The sequence below is a fragment of the Sardina pilchardus genome, chromosome 2, assembly GCF_963854185.1.
Source record: "Sardina pilchardus chromosome 2, fSarPil1.1, whole genome shotgun sequence".
Taxonomy (NCBI): domain Eukaryota; kingdom Metazoa; phylum Chordata; class Actinopteri; order Clupeiformes; family Clupeidae; genus Sardina; species Sardina pilchardus.
In genome coordinates, this window is record NC_084995.1 from 13394587 (window position 1) to 13413516 (window position 18930).

Genomic DNA, 18930 nt, shown 5'->3' on the forward strand with positions numbered 1-18930 from the left:
AACACACACACGCAAGTGCATTCATTATTGCAATAATACAATTAACATAAATTGGTGTGTACACATTGTGCCTTTCCAACTAATCCCTACCCACTTTCCCTTGTCTATGGAGTCACCTAGGTGGGAAGCACACTCACACTCACTTATTTGAACTTTTACATAAAATCCAATCATTCCCATTCTGAATTCACAATTAATATGGCCAAAATTCACGTCGAAAGTTGGATGTACACATTTTCTACCTGTCCCCTGGCTCCAGCCCTGAATGAATACACCTGACTCTTATTTAGTTGATTGGCCAAGGCCTGTGAATACAGATGATTGTGTGTAGACATGCCCCAGATTTTGATGGCTGGAATGAGGAGTGAGATGGATGGCACGGGGTTTGTACGTCCTCCCTCCCTCCTTGGGCCTCGATCCTCACTGATCTACATAAAGAATGATGGGGCGGCAACAATGAGATAGTCTATCCAGAGTTAGTTATAGATCAGTGGGAACGCCCCTCGAGGATCAAGGAGAGATGTTGAGAGGCACCCACCATAGACCTCTGAAGTTCGATTACAAAAAGGATCCAAAGCTGCCATCTTTGCCCATATAAGGAGATCCGGGAGTTAATTGAAGCTAACTGCCTATGGAAAGTTGCATTGTAGGTTAGCTCTGGGGTAGCAAAGATCAAAGTGTGTCGTCTTCACCTACCAAAGATCACAGTATCCACTAGACGGCAGTGGACAAAACTGTGTAGCGAAAAACATCTGTATTTCAAATGTCATCATTCCCGCGAGAGTTGAAAATCCCCATGTTATTTTCCCATGGAAAAAATCTCAAGATACTGGATCTCCTTATTTGGGCAAAGATGGTAACTTTTTTATAGGCGCACTTCAGAGGTCTATTCTCTATGAAATTTAACACACCACTGATGAAATATGGGACTTCCCTCACATTTGCACCCGTATATCTGGGGACTTTGGATGGCTGTGAGCCAAGAGAGGGAGGAGCGGAGTGGACGTCAGCTTAAATACCAGGGACTCACTCATGCAGGTGAGAAGCACCTGAGAACTCCCAGGCCGGTCCTCATCTGAACAGGTAGAAAATCATCTGACTTTTAACAATTGTTGAACTTGATTACGTTTCTAAACATCTTATTGATTTTTCTTTAAAAATATATAATTCTAGTTATGTTTCATATTGATGGTGTGATGGCAAGTCATTAACATTTTTAACCAATCATGGATATGGCACTGATAAAAAAAAAATGTCCTAAACTTGCAGATTATTCTGGATCCTTCCAATGTGGTCTTAACATGAAGCCACTCTTATCTCAGAACATGAGCTGTGTTTAACCAGCACAGCACTCCCTAAGAGAATAAACAAAACATTACAAATGTTCTGATATCAGCTGCAGTACAACTTTGTCTGAATACGCCATTGCTTATTAAGAGCTCCTGAACACAGCTCTACTCATTCTATAAGACTGCGTTTACACCCACATGAATTAAATACACAGTTACGAGTTCACACGTGAAACTTAAGGCAACATTGTAGGCTAGATGTAATGTCAATGCGAAAATGCAAAAGACTATGTACATTTTATAATGATCTGCCCGTTCAGACTGAAGTCACTGAAGATCCATTCATCAAAGGTACAGTCAGATGTGCTGAGTTTGAGTCATTGCCTCAATCAATACCATTAAATGCTCTGTTAATGATCATGGAAGTTACTGCTCTTTATTTGTTGGCAGATAATACAATATTTTTTATATACAGACTTTATCTTCATTAAAACAGGTAGATTCCCAGTGTACTTTCCATAATACATTTGGCTGGACAACAAAGTCATTTTTCTCAGTTTCACACTCTGATGAGTTAAGGCCTTTTGCCTTTGCAGGGCACTGTAGTGCTACTTACTGGTCAGTTTATCTCCTTTGTGCCTTTGAAGGGGAGAGTTTGGATCATTTCCTGACACTGCTTGTGTCTTTGAAGCTGTGATCTTTTAGAATCAGTGACTATAAAGAACATACATACTATAAAAGAGCATACAAGAGCACAAATGTAATTTGGACTGTTAGGAACTTTTGCCGTGTTGGAGTTTAAGCGTAGGAGGGAGGATGTGTGTTTATGGTGATGGTTGCTTAGCAGACGCCTTTGTCCAAAGTGAATGTTTATGTTGAGAGCTTGAACAAGGAACAACTAATAAGCCCATTTCACAGTGTCCAGGTGTCCTGCCTTGTTGATGTAAACAATACCTTAACCTACAGGGTAAAACGTCTTCCTGTTCCTGTCTTTCCTGTAAACTGCACTGTTGAAGAGGAAACTGGTTTACACAGTGGTGACTTCTAGTAAAAGGGGCTAATGCTTTTCTCTTCACAGGAAGTCTTTGTGGTCATGCTCTCTGAGGTGACCGCCCCCGCATCTCTGCTCTGGGCAGTGCTGCTCATCTCGCCACTCACCGAAGCCTTCAAGCCGCTGCTCTCTCCGGGGGGCGGTTCACTTACGCACCGGGACATCACCCAGAGGGCCATCTTCCGCAAGACTGCCCAAGTGTGCCGCGCAATGGCCACTGCCCAGGGTCAGGACTTCACTTTGGCTGTAAGCGTCCAACAGGGGGTGCCAGAGTGAGGGGTGCTTGGTATTGTCAGCCAAAAATCCCACAGCACAGATTGAATATCATATACCCTGAGTAAAATAAAGGCACTGTAGGCACTAAATTATTTCCCTCCCATGTGGACCCAAAACTTGTCATGGTCCAATAACTATGATGAAACACAGTTTCCCCTTGGGGGGGAAACCCAGACTCCCTTTTAAAAACCGGACAGAAGCCTTATGTGAAGTTCCACTCTATGAATTTTAGCAAGCCTGCATGGATCTGTTTCTTTGACAGTCTCTGTGCTATGTTTAGTGCTCTATGACCTGTGTTCTTATGTTCTGTGTTGTATTAACTGTGTTCTTATGTTCTGTGTTGTATTAACTGTGATTAGATTCTTATGATCTCTAGTTATTCAGTAATCAGTATCCTGCTTTATTCTCCACACCACTGACTGCTCTCTCTCTCTCGTCCACTGACATCGGTCAGATTGATGACAAGCTGACGGCATACACCCTGCAGCGGGCGTGCTTCTCAGGGGGGTCATCCTTCCTGTCGGCCCTGGCCTTCCAGACAGCCGTGACCAAGACGTATCTGAGCAACGCGGCCGTGGACGTTCTCTTGGCTCTGAGCGCTCCGCACCACTTTGACGACGAGACGTTTGCGGAGGGGCGTGAGGTGGTGACCCAGGCCGCCGCCGCCGCCAAGGCCGCTGTGAAGCACGGGAGCTTCATCTCCGCCAGGATCAGCCTGGGCTCTGCCTGTCACACACTGCAGGTGTGTGTGTGTGTGTGTGCGCGCTTGTGCTCGAGTAGTTGTTGTGGATGGGGTTGTTGGAGAAGTTTTGGCCTCGATGTTACAAAGGTCAGTTGAGTTTCACTAATGTGCTGTATTATACAGACAAGTTCCAATAATATAATATATTTACCATGTTGCATAGGCCATGGATGGACCCTATGACATTGTGTGTAGGCTCTAGCTCATGTCTGAGTCCCTGAGAGTGGCCAGATAGTCCCTGATGGTAGCCTGCATAACCAGTTCCCTGACTCACTCCATCCGTACAGCTGTCATCTGCAAAGTTGGACATTTCCCAACTCACATGCTCTTTTGTAACATATAGGAATACAGATTGTATTAGTTCATCAATCAACCCCTCTTTGTAAGAGGCAGGTGTTGGTACATAGGACATACCTTGCATACTGTGGAAGAGTGAGTTTGGACATTCAGGTGGCACACCCATGGCTTAACCTGTCAGTAAAAGCTCACTCTTTGGACACACAGACTAGGCCATGAAAACGGATCGACAAAGTGCCTTCCAACTCCATCCTATGGCATGTGACATATACAGTACAGGATACAGGAATGCATCCTCTCTTTAACGTCACTACTAACACTGATATCTCCCTTTGTGCAGGACTTCTACAGCCACAGTAATTGGATAGAGATGGGGAACAGGGTACCATTTTCCAAACTGATCAGGCCAGACATGTCTTTGGATAATTTGGCAGGTGTGTGTGTGTGTGTGAGGTTCTCTGGGTAGAGCTCATTTTCCTCTCAGCCTCCACGGTTATACTGATGTTTACATTTATGTTTTCGTTCATGTTTATTTTTCTGTTTATGTTTACATTTATGGTTCTTAGCAGATGCTTTTTCGCCAAAGTGACTTATACTGTGACCTATACTTATACTATGACATTAATAAACACTACATTAAGATTAAAACAAACAGTTTACTGTAGTCATACAGCCTAATATTAGTAATACACTAAATAATGATAACCATATGAAGAGTTCAGATGTAAAAGTCTCTAAATACCACCCCTGTCAAACGTGAGATAAGAATGGTGAGTTAATGCGCTCCACACATATACATTTCAAACCCCATTTAACACCTCTCTCTTCCTGGTCTGAAATATCAATGTGTTGGCAAAAACCTACAGGAGCCTGACAAAAAAAGAAATGGTCATTTAAAGAAAAGTGGTCAGACCTATTTAGAGGGCTTTACATCTGAACTCTTCATGTGCACACCACATCTGTAAGAATGAACTAGTTAGATACAAATAAACAAGTGTCTCATCTCACCTGTACTCACCTGTTATCTTCTCAGGTCAGTCACTCAGTACAGATGTTTTACATTAGCTGTCAGTCAGAGATTCCTACGAAAAAAATGACACAATAGTTTCTCTCACACTCAGTCTCTTTCTTGTCTACATCCCAAACACGCACTGTGATATGTGTTTTCCAGGCCCTGAAAGAGCCACCTGCAGGAACTGCACAGGAGGAAACTGTACGAATAACGTCCTGCCTGACATCCTGCAGGAGCAGAAACTCACGTCAGGCTACTTCAGTCTCTTCTCTTCAGCCAAGCCAGCAGGTTGCCAAACTCTTTGATTCCCTTACAGATACGAAACCTGTAGCCTGGCCCCGCCCACCTAGATACTGTAGTCTTTCACCATAGTTCATAACTGTTTCCCTCGACAAGAAAAATATCAGGCCAATCAGCGACGAGAGAGGAAGATGAAGCCGAAACTTTTTGTGATAAACCTTAGCAGCAACATCTGAAAACTGCAAGCTGTTGATGCTGTTTATTGTCAGTTTGTAATGTTTAGGTGAAGTAGGTAGTAACATTAGGAATCTCTGATCAACATGATTGGTGAGGCTGGACCAATGATTACAGTAGTTAGTGATAAAGTTAGTGTCCATCACGATGCAAGTGTTGGAAACAAATAGGCTCCATGCACTACTCTATTTTGGATTGGCTTATACTGGCATATCAATTTCCTGTTTACCTTAAAATATTGGTACTGTAAATATGGCTTTTTCTATTGTCATTGTCTTCAGGACCTCGTCCCATGGTAATGGAGAACGACTTTGTAAAAATGTTGTGTGCCCCTTCCTCTAAGCAAACCTTTAACCTTAATTAAGCAACTGATGTTACTGAACTGGTTAAATTTAGCTTTGAGCAGTTAGAAATGGCCTATATTAAAACTGACAGGCTAGTAATCTGTCCTTTTCTGTCATAGCCTACTGTGTACAGGGTAAACAGGAAGTTGATTGCCCAGGAGGAAGCCAATCCAAAATGGAGTCCATCTCAAGAGTCGTCAGACTCTATTCACTTTGTCAATGAGTTTGGATTTTTCCAGGCAAAGATACCTGTGCCTTTAGACCAGAATGCTCATGTGCCCTTATATGTTCCAGAGGAAAGTTCAATACTCATGTCCATGTGTGCTCAACTCACTGCAGGCAAGTGTAGCCATGGTGGTTCCTTTGACCGAACCAGTGGTCAGGACCCAGTTGGTGGCATCAACAAGGATGACACCTCGGAGAGCCATGGGCATCTGCACCTGCGAGCCGCAGAGGTGGCCATCAACGCCACCATGGAGCTGCTGGAGGACATCCGACTGGCCACTGGCGACAAAGACTTCCTGCGGTAAGGTTTGTTGTGCGGCAACAAAGGCCGACCTCTCTCCTCGATCCTCGAAGCTCAGTCCTCCAGGCTCGTTCCCATTGATCTATAAAGAACACTGGATAGACAATCCCATTGTTGCCGCCCCATCATTCTATCTGATCAGTGGGACGACGACCGAGGAAGGAAGGGAGGATGGATAAAGACAAATGAGAGAGGCCCAAAGACTGACTGGTTGGATCGAGCGATTCAATTAGAAACATGTTTGTATTTTCCTAATGCAAGTCAAGAAGTCCACACGGGGCTGTGAGTGAAAAACATATCTCTCCATTCTCTCTCTCTCTCTCCTTCCCTCCCTCCCTCTCTCTCTCAGGTTGGTGGGAATATCCCAGTCGTCCGTGCTCTGCTTTGTAATTGACACCACGGGTAGCATGGCAGATGACATTGCCGAGGCAAAGCGCGTTTCGTTCTCCATCATCAACCTCAAACGGGGCACCCAGGAGGAGCCGTCGGAGTACATCCTGGTTCCCTTTAATGACCCAGGTCAGACCAGCAGGGGGCGCACTCTCATCTAACAGGAGGGACGATGGTGGACCACAGCAGCAAAATACAAAGTTGGTCATGAGGCTATTTTTTTCCATTAATGGATCATCTCTGTGACCAAACAGGCTTCGGTCCACTCGTCAGGACCACTGACGCGGATGTTTTCAAACAGGAGATTAACAAGCTCAGCGCTGCAGGAGGAGGGGATATCCCTGAGATGTGTTTATCAGGACTTCTGGTATGTGTGTGTCTATGTGTACTCTAACTAACCTCCCCAGAACAGTCATTGATGAATGGTGTTACTGCATCTAAACCACTCCACATATTGGAATGTACTATCGCAATGAGTGTCTGAACGCGTCTATGTATGGAATGTAAGCTTCTTATGAAAATCATGAGATGTCATGAAGTATTCTGTGCATAACCATGGGGGGAAATGTAACGGTCTGCCTGTTATTGTTCGATGAGCAGCTGGCGCTAACTGGCGCTCCCCCTTCCTCGGACATCTTTGTGTTCACTGACGCGGCTGCTAAAGACGCGGAGCTGAAGAGCACTGTGACTGCGCTGATTGAGAGCACCAAGTCCAAGGTGAGTTCGGTGGAACTGACCTCACCTCACACTCTCCGTGGCATGTGATCCTGCATCTCCAGTGCTGTGCTAATGTTTTATTTGTATTTGTTTGCTCCGTGCCACTGTTACACTGTCTTTGTAGCGCTCGCAATCTCTGCTGAGTGTGAGTGTCTTTTCTGTTTTCTTAATATATATATATATATGTATATATATATATATATATATATATATACACAGAAGAAATATTTATATTATACATGTTAAATATAAATTTCTATATAATAGTAGAGTTTGATTCCAAAGCGCTATATATCTGTTTTTAAAAACATTAAAAAGTCAGGTAATTTAATTGTGTATTCCAGGAAATATCAATTAAATTGCAGTTGATTGAGTAAAGATAAATCAAATAACAATATCCAAAAACATTTCTACTGAAATTACTGGGAAAACAAATTGTAAAAAGATATTTATGAAAAAAAATTTATATGGTGGATATAGTGTTTTGGAACCAAACTCTTCAAATATTTATAAACATTTTTAACAACATATATAAACCTCTTGTCCCACAGGTCACCTTCATGCTGACTGACCCCACGCGCTCGGCACGCCGCCATCAGCGCTCTGGGAGCCCCGCCTCCAGGGCTTTGTCCGACGCAGAGACTCAGCTGTACCGGGACCTGGCGCAGGCTTCAGGGGGCCAGGCCATAGAGGTGTCCAAGTCCTCCCTGCCGGACGCCACCGTGGTCATACAGGACGCCTCCACCTCAGCTCTGGTACCAACATAGGAGTCCTCAGTGCAGAGACATTACTAGAAATGTTATGGGCTCTATAAAAGAATCATAATCCCACCCCACACACACAAACACGATTATTATAATTATTATATTACAGTCGAGAAACCACAGACGTCACACAGATTGTTCTCTGAAATGAGCATGTATTGCTGAAAATAACGATTATTTCGCAATAATGCAATACGAAAACCTGAACGGTGAAATCTGAAAATTTGTCCCGACTTGAAAAGAATAATAATGCCAACCCACACACACGCAAATTAAGCATTGTGCTGTACTCTGACAAGAAAATAATGGGACACACACAAACATAATTATTATAATGTTCCCCTCCCCCTGGGATTTGTCCCAACTTGCCCTTGCAGCACCTCTACCACAGTGGTTAGGGAAATGTGATTCTGTATATTTCAAGGACAGTTCAGGTTTGTTTGATGTTTGTTTGGTGAATTGCCTCTATGCTGCCCCCTGCAGGTGACTTTGCTCCAGGCAGTCAGGACTCCAGTGAGGGCAGAGAACTTCACCTTCCTCCTGGATGAGACGGTGTCCAATGTGACCGTGTACATCACAGGGTCCTCCTCACCCACCTTTACCCTTTACAGTCCCACAGGTTTGAAAAAGGATAAAAACAAGTGTCTCTGCAGATACAATATATATTTGGATAGATGTCAGATGTTTTCTTTGCATCAGGTGTTGTTAACATGCAAAATGTGGAACTGTGACAAGGAACCTTCTTACTAACAATTCATTTCAGAAAATGAGTCAGAAATATATTGTGTTGCTAAGTCATTTCTGTTTGTAATCCAGGAGAGTCACAGGACCATTCGGTGGCGGAGGGACCCCTGGGTACGATTCAGAGCGTGGGGAACCTACAGCGTGTACAACTGAACACCCACAACCGCACAGGATTGTGGGATATCACCATCAACTCCGCAGCAACGTTCACTGTCAAAGTCACAGGTCGGCGTGTTTCCAAATATTGTGCAGAGATATGTGATGGAGCATAAATCAGACTATGTTTAAACTCATATGTTGTGTGTATTCGATGCAGGTCAAAGTTCCATCAACTTCCTGTTTAACTTTGTGGAGGCCTTTGATGGTGCACATGGAGATTTTAGCCTAAAACAGAGTCGTCCATCCATTGGTATGATCATAGTCTAATAGTGCTTGTTTTTAAGTCTAGCATAGTCTTGATTTGATTATGTGTGAAGATTTTAGTGGCATGTTGTTTTGTTCTCCTTGTTTAAATACCTGCACTTTTGTTATTTCTGTCATTTAGCCAGAGCAGGTTTTATGTTATGTCTGAATTTCATCTTCTTCTAATGGCAATATCATAAATCTATTGACTCTTATCTGTCACACCACTGACATCTAGTGGCAGGAGGTAAAACACTACAAATCATTACATTTAAAGAATGATCAATTACCTTTCCAACAGGTAAGAGTGCTACCCTGCTGATGTCCGTGACTGGCAGTGATTCGTTGAAAGTGTCTGAGTTGGCTCTGGTGCCTGTGTCTGGATCCGGGGTTCGAAATGGAACCCTGGAGGATTTAGGAGGTGGGGACTTCCTGGTGACGATAGAGGAGCTGCCAGCGGGGGACTTCAACTTCCTACTGAAGGGGGAGATCAGCGGAGTGTCCCGCTCCTCTCCCGCCCTCTTCCAGAGGCAGTCGTCCACGCAGCTCAGGGCCTCCAGCGTGGCTGTGACGGTGAGATCACCGGTCACCAATCTCTAACACGGTTACTTAAAGATGGAGCATGTCCATTTCAATCAATGTTCACTGATTATATTAAAATCATGTTTTATACACAAAGGTAATTAAAAACGCACTTAGGTTTGAGAATACACTGACCATCAAAATGGATGGGTACCAAAGCTGTATGCTTACAATGTGTCCTCATTGCAGGCCTCAGTCAACAGCACTCTTGAACCTGGAGCGACCTTTACTGTGCCCTTCACCGTGGAGACCAACACCACAGCGGGCAGCTACACCATCCGAGCGAGAAACGATCGTGGGTTCAGCTCGAGTTCCCCCAGCAACCTGATGCTGGAGGCTGGAGGTCGTGCTGAAGGCACAGTGACCCTCACCGCTCCGTCAGACACCCCCTCGGGCACTGACGTCACACTGACCATCGAGGCCGAGGCCCCTGGGGCCATCGACTCCAACTACGCCGTCGTGAGCTTCGTTGTTGCCTCTAAGGTAGCGGTTTTATTTTCTCTTTAAAGAGGTAGTTAGGAATTTTGGACATAGGACCTCGTTTCCAAGTTAGGAAGTGTGATCTTATAACCTGAGTGTTCCCATGCTGCCTTGCGCACAATTTCATTCACGCTGCTAATGCAGTCTGGAAACACCCTAATTTTTGCCTGAGATACAGTAGGGGACCAATCACAGAACAGGGGGGAAAGCAAGACGATGATGAGCTATACAGACACATTTGATAGACATCTTGTGGCGATCAATGAACGGATCTGGGCATTTTTTCAAATACAAGAAAATGAGCGTTTGGTTGCCAGACCATGTCTCATTTGAGAAGTGGTAGGCGCTAGCCAGGCTAGTGATCTTAGTCAGTGGAGACTCTTTTCCGCTCATTTCATCCCATCTTTCTGGTTGTAGAGTTCGCTGGTGCTAGGCTAGTGTAAGTCAGCAGTACTGTATGTGCAAGTCTTCCACTAAAAACAGTCTTTCCCACTCCACTACACCCGAGGCAAATACATTATAATGCCAGGCTATCAATGTAAACGTCTGTGTTGATAGAATAATGAAATAAAACTACCCCTTTAAGTAGAACCGCCAGTTGTTGAATGGCAAACGGAAGCCTTTGATTTCTTTCCCACAGGTGACTGACTTCACCCGTCCTGTGTGTCAAATAGTCAGCATCACTGCCAACTGTACACTAGACTGCAGCCTTGGGACATGGCAGCTCTCCGCCAACCTGAGCGACGGCAACGGCACGGGCATCGCTTCAGTGATGGTGCAGACGGGCAGTGGAACGATCAGCACCACCTCCTCCGGGGTGGGCCTGACCGCTGTGCTCTACAACGCCTCCTGCTGTTCCCTGGAGGTAGAGCTGGTCATGGTGGATAACGCTGCCAATGCAGCAATTTGCTCCGCCTCCATAAGGAATCTCCCCTCTCCCACGACTGCTCAGCCAATGACCACCACTGCCAACGCTACAGCCAACGCCACTGCCAACGCCAATGCAACTGCCAACCCCACTGCCAACGGCACAGTAACGCCGGCATCCACAACCTCTAGTGGGCAGCTCTGCAGTTACGTCTCCCTCTGGCTGTGGATCGCAGTGATGTCGCCGTTGCTTTATCTCCAGGCTTAAAGGGATATTCCGCCATTTTTGGAAATACGCTCATTTTCCACCTTCCCTCGAGCAAAACAATCGATATTTACCTTGTTCCCGTTCATCCAGCCATTCTGTGAGTCTGGCGATACAACTTTTAGCTTCAGCCTAGCATAGATCATTGAATCGGATTAGACCATTAGCTTCTCGCCTGCTAGCTTCATGTTTAAAAGTGACTAAGATTTCTGGTAATTTTCCCATTTAAAACGTGTCTCCTCTCAAGTTAGAAAGTGCAATAAGACCAACTGAAAATGAAACCTGGCGTTTTTCTAGGCTGATTTGACATGGAACTATACTCTCATCTGGCGTAATAATCAAGGCAACTTGCAGCTACTGGCACTACTACTGCTTGTTGTCTATGGGGACTATTTTCAGATGCTGCGTAAGATATCACTGCGCCTATGGTACGTTTGCAAGTTGCCTTGATTATTACGCCAGATGAGAGTGTAGTTCCATGTCAAATCAGCCTAGAAAAACGGCAGGTTTCATTTTCAGTTGGTCTTATTGCACTTTCTAACTTGAGAGGAGACACGTTTTAAATGGGAAAATTACCAGAAATCTTAGTCACTTTTAAACATGAAGCTAGCAGGCGAGAAGCTAATGGTCTAATCCGATTCAATGATCTATGCTAGGCTGAAGCTAAAAGTTGTATCGCCAGACTCACAGAATGGCTGGATGAACGGGAACAAGGTAAATATCGATTGTTTTGCTCGAGGGGAGGTGGAAAATGAGCGTATTTCCAAAAATGGCGGAATATCCCTTTAAGGGGATGATACATGAAGGACCTTTTTGAGCAGTATTGATGGGCAGTAACTTGGTCCTTGTATTCTAATTAGGAAATCATGAAAAGCTGGACATTTGTCATTTAAAGTTTCTCAGATAAAATTTGTTACATAGTATCAGTAGCATCGGGAGAGTGTCTGAACGTCACTCAGCAACATTGCTGAAAAAGTGGCCATGTCTAGCATCATAGGTGGAGACCCGGAGCCCAGGACAACAGAACTGATCGCTGCAGTTCTGAGTCTGGCCTGGAGGTGACAGTCATGCTTTTTGTGCCTGGCTATAGACATAAGGAGAGTGAAAGAGATGGGAAGATTAGTGTTTCACACACTGTGAATGTTACTCCAATTGGTGAAGGTTTGTATGTCATAAACCTGGGCAAAATGTAACCAGCAATTTCATCTACTTATTGCAAAAAACGTGGTTTGGGGTTTCAGATGGGGACAGGGGCTCCTAGTGTACAGAAATAACTTCATAGTTATGGTTATGGTTATGGCTATTTGATTATGGCTACTGTATTTGGCAGACGCCTTTGTCCAAAGCAATGTATGTATGTGTCAGGTTTGGTGTTGGGAGAGATTGGGCCCAGGAATAACAGTTCACAGCGTTTAACAGTTCACAAAAAAACAGCAGAAATAATCGTCAGCCGTAAGCAGGAGTCATAAACAGGCAGACAAGAAAATACAGGTTTGTAATCCAAATCCAGGCAAGCAGGGGGGGAAGCAGATGAAGCACTGAGGTATTTGGGCAGCCAAGGTGACTGGGACTCTGAGAGCACCAACTGGACTACACCAAGGCCCCTTCTCAACCCCACTCCTCGATCCTCAATGTTCAGTCCTCCAGGCTCGTTCCCACTGATCTATAACTAACACTGGATAGACTATCCCATTGTTGCCGCCCCATCATTCTTTATCTAGATCAGTGGGAACGAGGACCAAGGAAGGACGGGAGGATATATAAAAAGACGAATGAGAGGCCCCCCAAGTGAAACAATTGGAGAAGGGTATAATCAGGTCAGATCGCACAGAGACAGTTAATGGCCAGTAGAGGGCCACTAAACAAGAGTCTCAGCACAGGGAATAAGTCAACTTTATTTATAGAAATTTGCATACCCATGAGTCACAAAATACTTAACAAGAGCAGGCACAGACAGTAAAATACCTGACACAAAGACACAGTGCATAGTTTTTTTTTTTTTTTTAAAAAACACAGAAATATTAGAATATGCAATGTAGCGTGCTACAGTACATTGGAATATGCAATACAATATTACAATACTACAGTGCAGTCCAAGTTCAAATAAAACTGAAAATGTAGCTGTTCTATGGCTACTTCATAATCAGACCTTTGCTCAACCAAACTATCATACACAGGCTTTTCAATGTTTACAACATTCAAGTATTCTGTTTAACCAAAGTTCAACAGTCCACAAATCAGACTTCCCTGGACGTTTGTCTTCCAGGACCAGGACTTTCTTAACTTCCTTCCAAACACACATGAACTCTGTAGCCACTGGTTCCCTCTTCTTCTAAGTTGTGCTTGCCTGACGCGCCATGGTATTTTCTTTCACACACACGTTCACACTCAAACATGTATTAAAGTTGATCATGCATATATCACAGTATAGTCTATACTGTTACTCAATGGCTTCTTATTACAATACATGAAAACATAGGCCTACATGTCTATTCACACATCCATCCAATCATCTCACATCCTTGTCTCCGCATCCATCTATCTTCATCTGTCTATCTTGAGAGAGTGGAATAGAGCATTATGTCCAATATTCTAATGTGGTTTAATGTTCTGCATTTCTCACTAGTAGGTCACTTTGACACTAAAAGTCCTGTGATGTGACCCTGTATGATTGTACTATTCCTAAACATGGAAGGCGCCAGGGTTGATATCACTTATTGTTGTATGTTTTGCGACAAGACGTTGATTAGGGTAGACCGGATGTCTCCTGACTTTGCCACTGTTACTGTATGAGTATCTCTCCTTTGCTGTTTAGTAATTAAACCCTAACTATTTCCTTGTCTAGTTAGAGCAGCTGATGGATCTTTACGTGAAATCATGCTGTCTCTCCCTTGATGCGCATCATTGTAAATAAAACCCTGATTTTTCCTACCATCCATACAGTATATCCACTTATTATCTATCTATCTATCTATCTATCTACATGTGTCTATCTATCTATCTATCTATCTATCTAATCATGAGAGCACAATTTGAATTTACTCATCGAGTCACTCTGGCAATCAGTAATGATGCTCATTACCCATACCATTGGAGGCGAGCAGCACCAATCAACATCAGTGTATCTGATATGGGCGGGCCAGAGGCGAGCTAAACAGATGACGACAACACTGCTATGTCGAAGTCAGGAATCAGTCAGTAAACATTGGTCGTAGTGTTCTATTTGTGTGCAGTGATATTTTCATAATGCATGCTTGGTTCCGCCCCTCGAGTTGGGCCATTTTCATTACTCATAGCCAGACCTTAAATATTTCTAGATTGGGCCTAGATTTCCAGACTATCCATCCATTTATTTACACTCATCCACCATTTATCTCTCCATATCTATTCATCCGCCTATCTATATCCATCTATCCATCCATTTATCTGTCTCATCTACAACCATCTATCATCTATGATTCTATCTCCACCATCATCAGACATGTTCTGAATGCCTTTTTAAACAAATCCGACCCAGCGCAGTCCACCTTACTGTGATTACAGAATTCATAGTTTATCCACCTCTTTACCATTCCATCCCTGCACACACACACACTCACACACACACATATTTATAATTTACCCACCTCTTATTTTATCAGTAGCCTACACCCTTGCAGCACACACACACACACACACACACACACTCTCTCTCTTATTTTACCACTGCACCCTGGTCCTACCTGATGAAACAAGCTATTTTATCGAGTCATTACATGCAAATATGTTGAAGTTGAACTAGCTGTCTAACGAGTTATCTGTTAAGCATATTCTATATGGACAAAAATATGTGTCCTGAGTCCTGACAGACAGGAATATCATGTATGTCAGTGCTGGCTTACAGTGGTGCACAGCTCTGCTCAAGGGGTGTTTCTCCTATGATTTACTGTGTATTTGTCAGTTTTGCTTTGCGCAATGCTGTGAAAGCCTTTGTTTTCTTTATAGGCTACTGCAACATTGTCTATCAACAAGTTGTACTACTTCCAAAACTCTGAAACATGCCCAATCTCTTGCAATCAAACCCCCACACAATAATGTGCAACTTCATTTAAAATTCCTTGTACACTTTGCCATAGAAAATACTGTACTTACTGAGAGTGCTGCAAACTGTCATATTGACAACATGCCAGTTCGCAAACAATGGCGCAAGGACATGTCGTTTTGATTGTATTGATGGTTTTGTTGGGATAAATAGCCCACACGCCTACTTTAGAGACACAGTGCCACCTGTTGCTCTACTTTTAATTTCCCACATTTACTGTTCGTTTCCTTTTTGCCTTTTCATCTTACTTTGAACTTCACGACGAAAAATATATCTACATGAAGTCTACATGGGAGAGAGGTCAGCATCTCCATTTGATCGTTTTAATTATTATCATTTCATTTCTTCCAGCTTTTGCCTCCCATTCCCGGCGTTCCTCCCACCCGAGATGGGTTGAGCGCCCCACAACGATTGGGACCAATGAAAAAGTAGGAGCGCCGAATTCGGCCATTTGATTGGTGAACCTCGCACTAAGGAGACCGTCAAAACAACGCTGAACGAAGATTAAAGGGCTGGATCTCCCTCTTGCGAGCGCATTATAGGCTACATGTCCGTCTAGCGAATATTGGGAAGACGAAAATATCCGTGCAAAGCCGGATGTGCCATTCAGTGGGGACATTTTAGATACTGACGATTTTTCTAACTTCATCTGTCCCGAAAATATGGTCTTCCCAGGACCTGATCATATAGAGGAGCAGGAGAGAGTTTATCCTCCACCGGAGGAGCTGAAGACGGATGCGCATGTGCCTGACTTCAGCACATACCTCGCACTGTACAAAAAGTCCATCGAGGAACCCGAAGGTATTTTCATTGCACATACACACTTATGTAAATAGTTGCATGGCGAACATTATTGTAACTCTCTGTGCGTTCGTCTGTCTGCTGCTTCTGTGAGTGGGTCTATCTGTAGTGATGGCCATGAGATCGGTCGGAATTCTATAACCCCATAATCCCTGTGAATGCCCCGCAGAGTTCTGGGGAAATGTGGCAGACGAGTTTTACTGGCAGAGCCGGCCCGCTGCAGGACAGCCGATCCTGCAATATAACTTTGATGTCACCAAAGGCAATGTTTTCGTCAAATTCATGGAGGGTGCCAAGACCAACTTGTGCTACAACGTCTTGGACAGAAATGTGTTGGAGAGGAGCTTCGGAGACAGAGTGGCGTACCACTGGTGAGATTGCATCCTCCACCAAGAAAATAGAACGACTCATATTAGCAAGCAGTGGCTTCAATGCCTTGTATCATGCATATCTTATCAAACATCATGGAGATCTCTGCGCACCTGCACTCAGCAAACACAGACATGTCATTTGAAAGACGTAGGATAGAGCTCCCTGTAGGAGGCAATAAGGTCCCATGCAAGCTGTCATCACAAAAAAATTGATAGATAAATAGCTCCATAGTGTCTGTGATCCTGTAATGCAAATTTAGAATGTTTACAAAATTACACATCCATTGCATAAGATGCTGGTATGGAGGTCCACCAAACGTGCGCTTAAAAGCATGATACATCACTGGTCTGTAAGAATATCCTGGTCACCCACTCAGCTTTTCTATCTGTGAAGGGAACATGGCTCACCTGTGTGATAGTTGAACTACAGTGTTTGAGTTCAGCAAAAGTGTCAAGTCTCTCTTATCTCTCTCTCTTTATCTCTCTCATTGTCCTGATAGTGCTGATGAGAAATCAGAAGTGGCAACCCACCGGTTGGTTGCTAGCCACAGGGGCTCGTCACAGAATGCATAAGATAATTTTGTGGTAATCTGAAGTGCAAAAAGCCATATCTGACATTATAAGCACACAGTAGTACAATGGCACCATGACAGTTGTTGTCTGCCATGATAGCATGATAGCATGTCCTGCTCCACCCTGACAGGTGGCTGAGGTGGACTCGACCCCAAACTGGGCCAAGTATGGTATAGGGTACCGTTTCAGCCACTCTCTAGGCTGATATTGACGGTCCGGATATCTTTTGTATTCCATCATGTGTCTCACTTGCATAGACAGACAGACACACACACACACACACACACACACACACACACACACACACACACACACACACACACACACTGTGTCTTATCATGTTGTTAGGCTACTACTGTAAATGCAATCAGTTGTCTGACTGCCTCAGATTTTCCCCACACACACACACACACACACACACACACACACACACACACACACACACACACACACACACACACACACACATTGTGTCCTGCTTGTTGTTAGGCTGTTAATGGTGATTGGCAGCCTGACTGTGCATACATACAGTACAGTACACTCTGAAAGAGACGCATGGGGTTGGAGGGGAGGTCATTTGAAGTGGAAAAGATGGTGAGATATGCCAGATCGGAGAGTGGACCCAGTGAGAGTGCAAGAGTGAGATGTGATCTTATCGGCCGGAGGGTGAGAGTGAGATGTGAACTTATCCGTCTGAGGGTATGCAAGCTGGCCTGGCTTGGCACTCAATGCCATGCTGACTGGCACAACAGAGGGCAGGAGGTCAGGAGTCCAGTCTAGACCGTCCTTTACTGGTAACAGAGACACCTGGCATCTCTCTCTCTCTCTCTCTCTCTCTCTCTCTCTCTCTCTCTCTCTCTCTCTCTCGTACTCTTTCATCCTGCCAAGAACAAGAAGCATGCAAATTATGTCCTGGCAACAAATGAGGTAGTTAGAAATTAACCATAGGCTGCATGGAAGTGCACACTACAGGCACGCACACACACACACACACACACACACACACACACACACACACACACACACACACACACACACACACACACACACACACACATGCATATACATGCACATAATTTGCTAAAGAAAATGTTAGACCTACTGTAAGTAGTGACTATGTAATGACACTACAGTGGTGCTGTGTGTGTGTGTGTATATATTTGCACCTAGGATCCAAATAAAAGCTTTTAAATGTCTGTGTGTGGACAGGCAATGTGTTAGAACAATTTAGCAGAGAAATTTAGTCTATACTATACTTTCAGGAGGTATCTGTTTTAAAAAAAAAAAAAAACCTCTTGTGTCCTTCATGCAGCATAACAACAAAAAAAGAAAAACACCTGTCTCCCTCTCTCTCTCAAATTCAAAATGCTTTATTGGCATGACAAGTGCATTTATATTGATACAATACATCTGAACACACACACATACAGTACATACTGTACCAATAGATCTTCATAAGAATATAATAAATAGGTAGGCTGGGTGAACCCTGCCTGATCTGCCAGCGAATTTGGATTTCGCCTGGCAGCTCAGGCTGGAAACCTGCACATCTATCTAACCTTCTTCCTGTTCACAATCTTTGGGTCCAATCACAAACATTAACCCACTGATCACGCCTCTTGTGCAGTAGAAATAAAGCTCAGACTCCCCATACTAATGTGTAATCTTAAAAGGTTGAGCTTAGTATGGTGATAGCCAGACTAATACATAGGTCAAAGTAACATGAAATGCTGTGTATGATTGTGTTTATGATTGTGTGTGTGCATGTGCCTATTTGTCCATATAGCTCTGTCTCTCAGATTGTGGCATGTAGATACATATTGGGCAGCTCTCTCTCTCTCTCCCTCTATCTATCTCTTCCTCCATCTCCCCCTTCCCCCCC

General features: G+C 44.0%; 3 protein-coding genes across 3 annotated transcripts in view; 2 read left to right on the forward strand and 1 right to left on the reverse strand.

Annotated features, from left to right (window-relative positions):
- The window catches only part of rab12 (RAB12, member RAS oncogene family), a 203909-nt gene that overhangs the window by 77954 nt on the left and 107025 nt on the right, over positions 1-18930 (reverse strand). The gene's annotated exons all lie outside the window — the stretch shown is intronic.
- vwa10.2 (von Willebrand factor A domain containing 10, tandem duplicate 2) lies at positions 1047-11225 on the forward strand. The gene is made up of 16 exons (XM_062554216.1): positions 1047-1083; positions 2368-2586; positions 3071-3358; positions 3996-4089; positions 4827-4955; positions 5825-6011; positions 6361-6530; positions 6656-6768; positions 7002-7118; positions 7670-7873; positions 8366-8501; positions 8699-8851; positions 8943-9035; positions 9330-9601; positions 9800-10093; positions 10731-11225. Exons 2-16 carry the CDS (start codon positions 2383-2385, stop codon positions 11223-11225), a joined length of 2949 nt encoding a protein of 982 aa, XP_062410200.1. The 5' UTR covers positions 1047-1083; positions 2368-2382.
- Positions 15811-18930, forward strand: part of acss2l (acyl-CoA synthetase short chain family member 2 like) — a 20014-nt gene continuing 16894 nt past the window's right edge. The window contains exons 1-2 of the mRNA XM_062519443.1: positions 15811-16104; positions 16274-16475. Of these exons, the coding sequence (XP_062375427.1) occupies positions 15966-16104; positions 16274-16475 (341 nt within the window). The 5' untranslated portion in view covers positions 15811-15965. The remainder of the gene's footprint in view (positions 16105-16273; positions 16476-18930) is intronic.

What these genes read in the sequence shown, in the direction of transcription:
- vwa10.2 (XM_062554216.1), top strand. Translation starts at nt 2,383, where the DNA reads ATGCTCTCTGAGGTGACCGCCCCCGCATCTCTGCTCTGGGCAGTGCTG. An exon ending in TTGAGAGCACCAAGTCCAAG is followed by an intron (nt 7,119 to 7,669) that starts GTGAGTTCGGTG and finishes CTTGTCCCACAG; the next exon opens with GTCACCTTCATGCTGACTGA. An exon ending in ACGCCTCCACCTCAGCTCTG is followed by an intron (nt 7,874 to 8,365) that starts GTACCAACATAG and finishes TGCCCCCTGCAG; the next exon opens with GTGACTTTGCTCCAGGCAGT.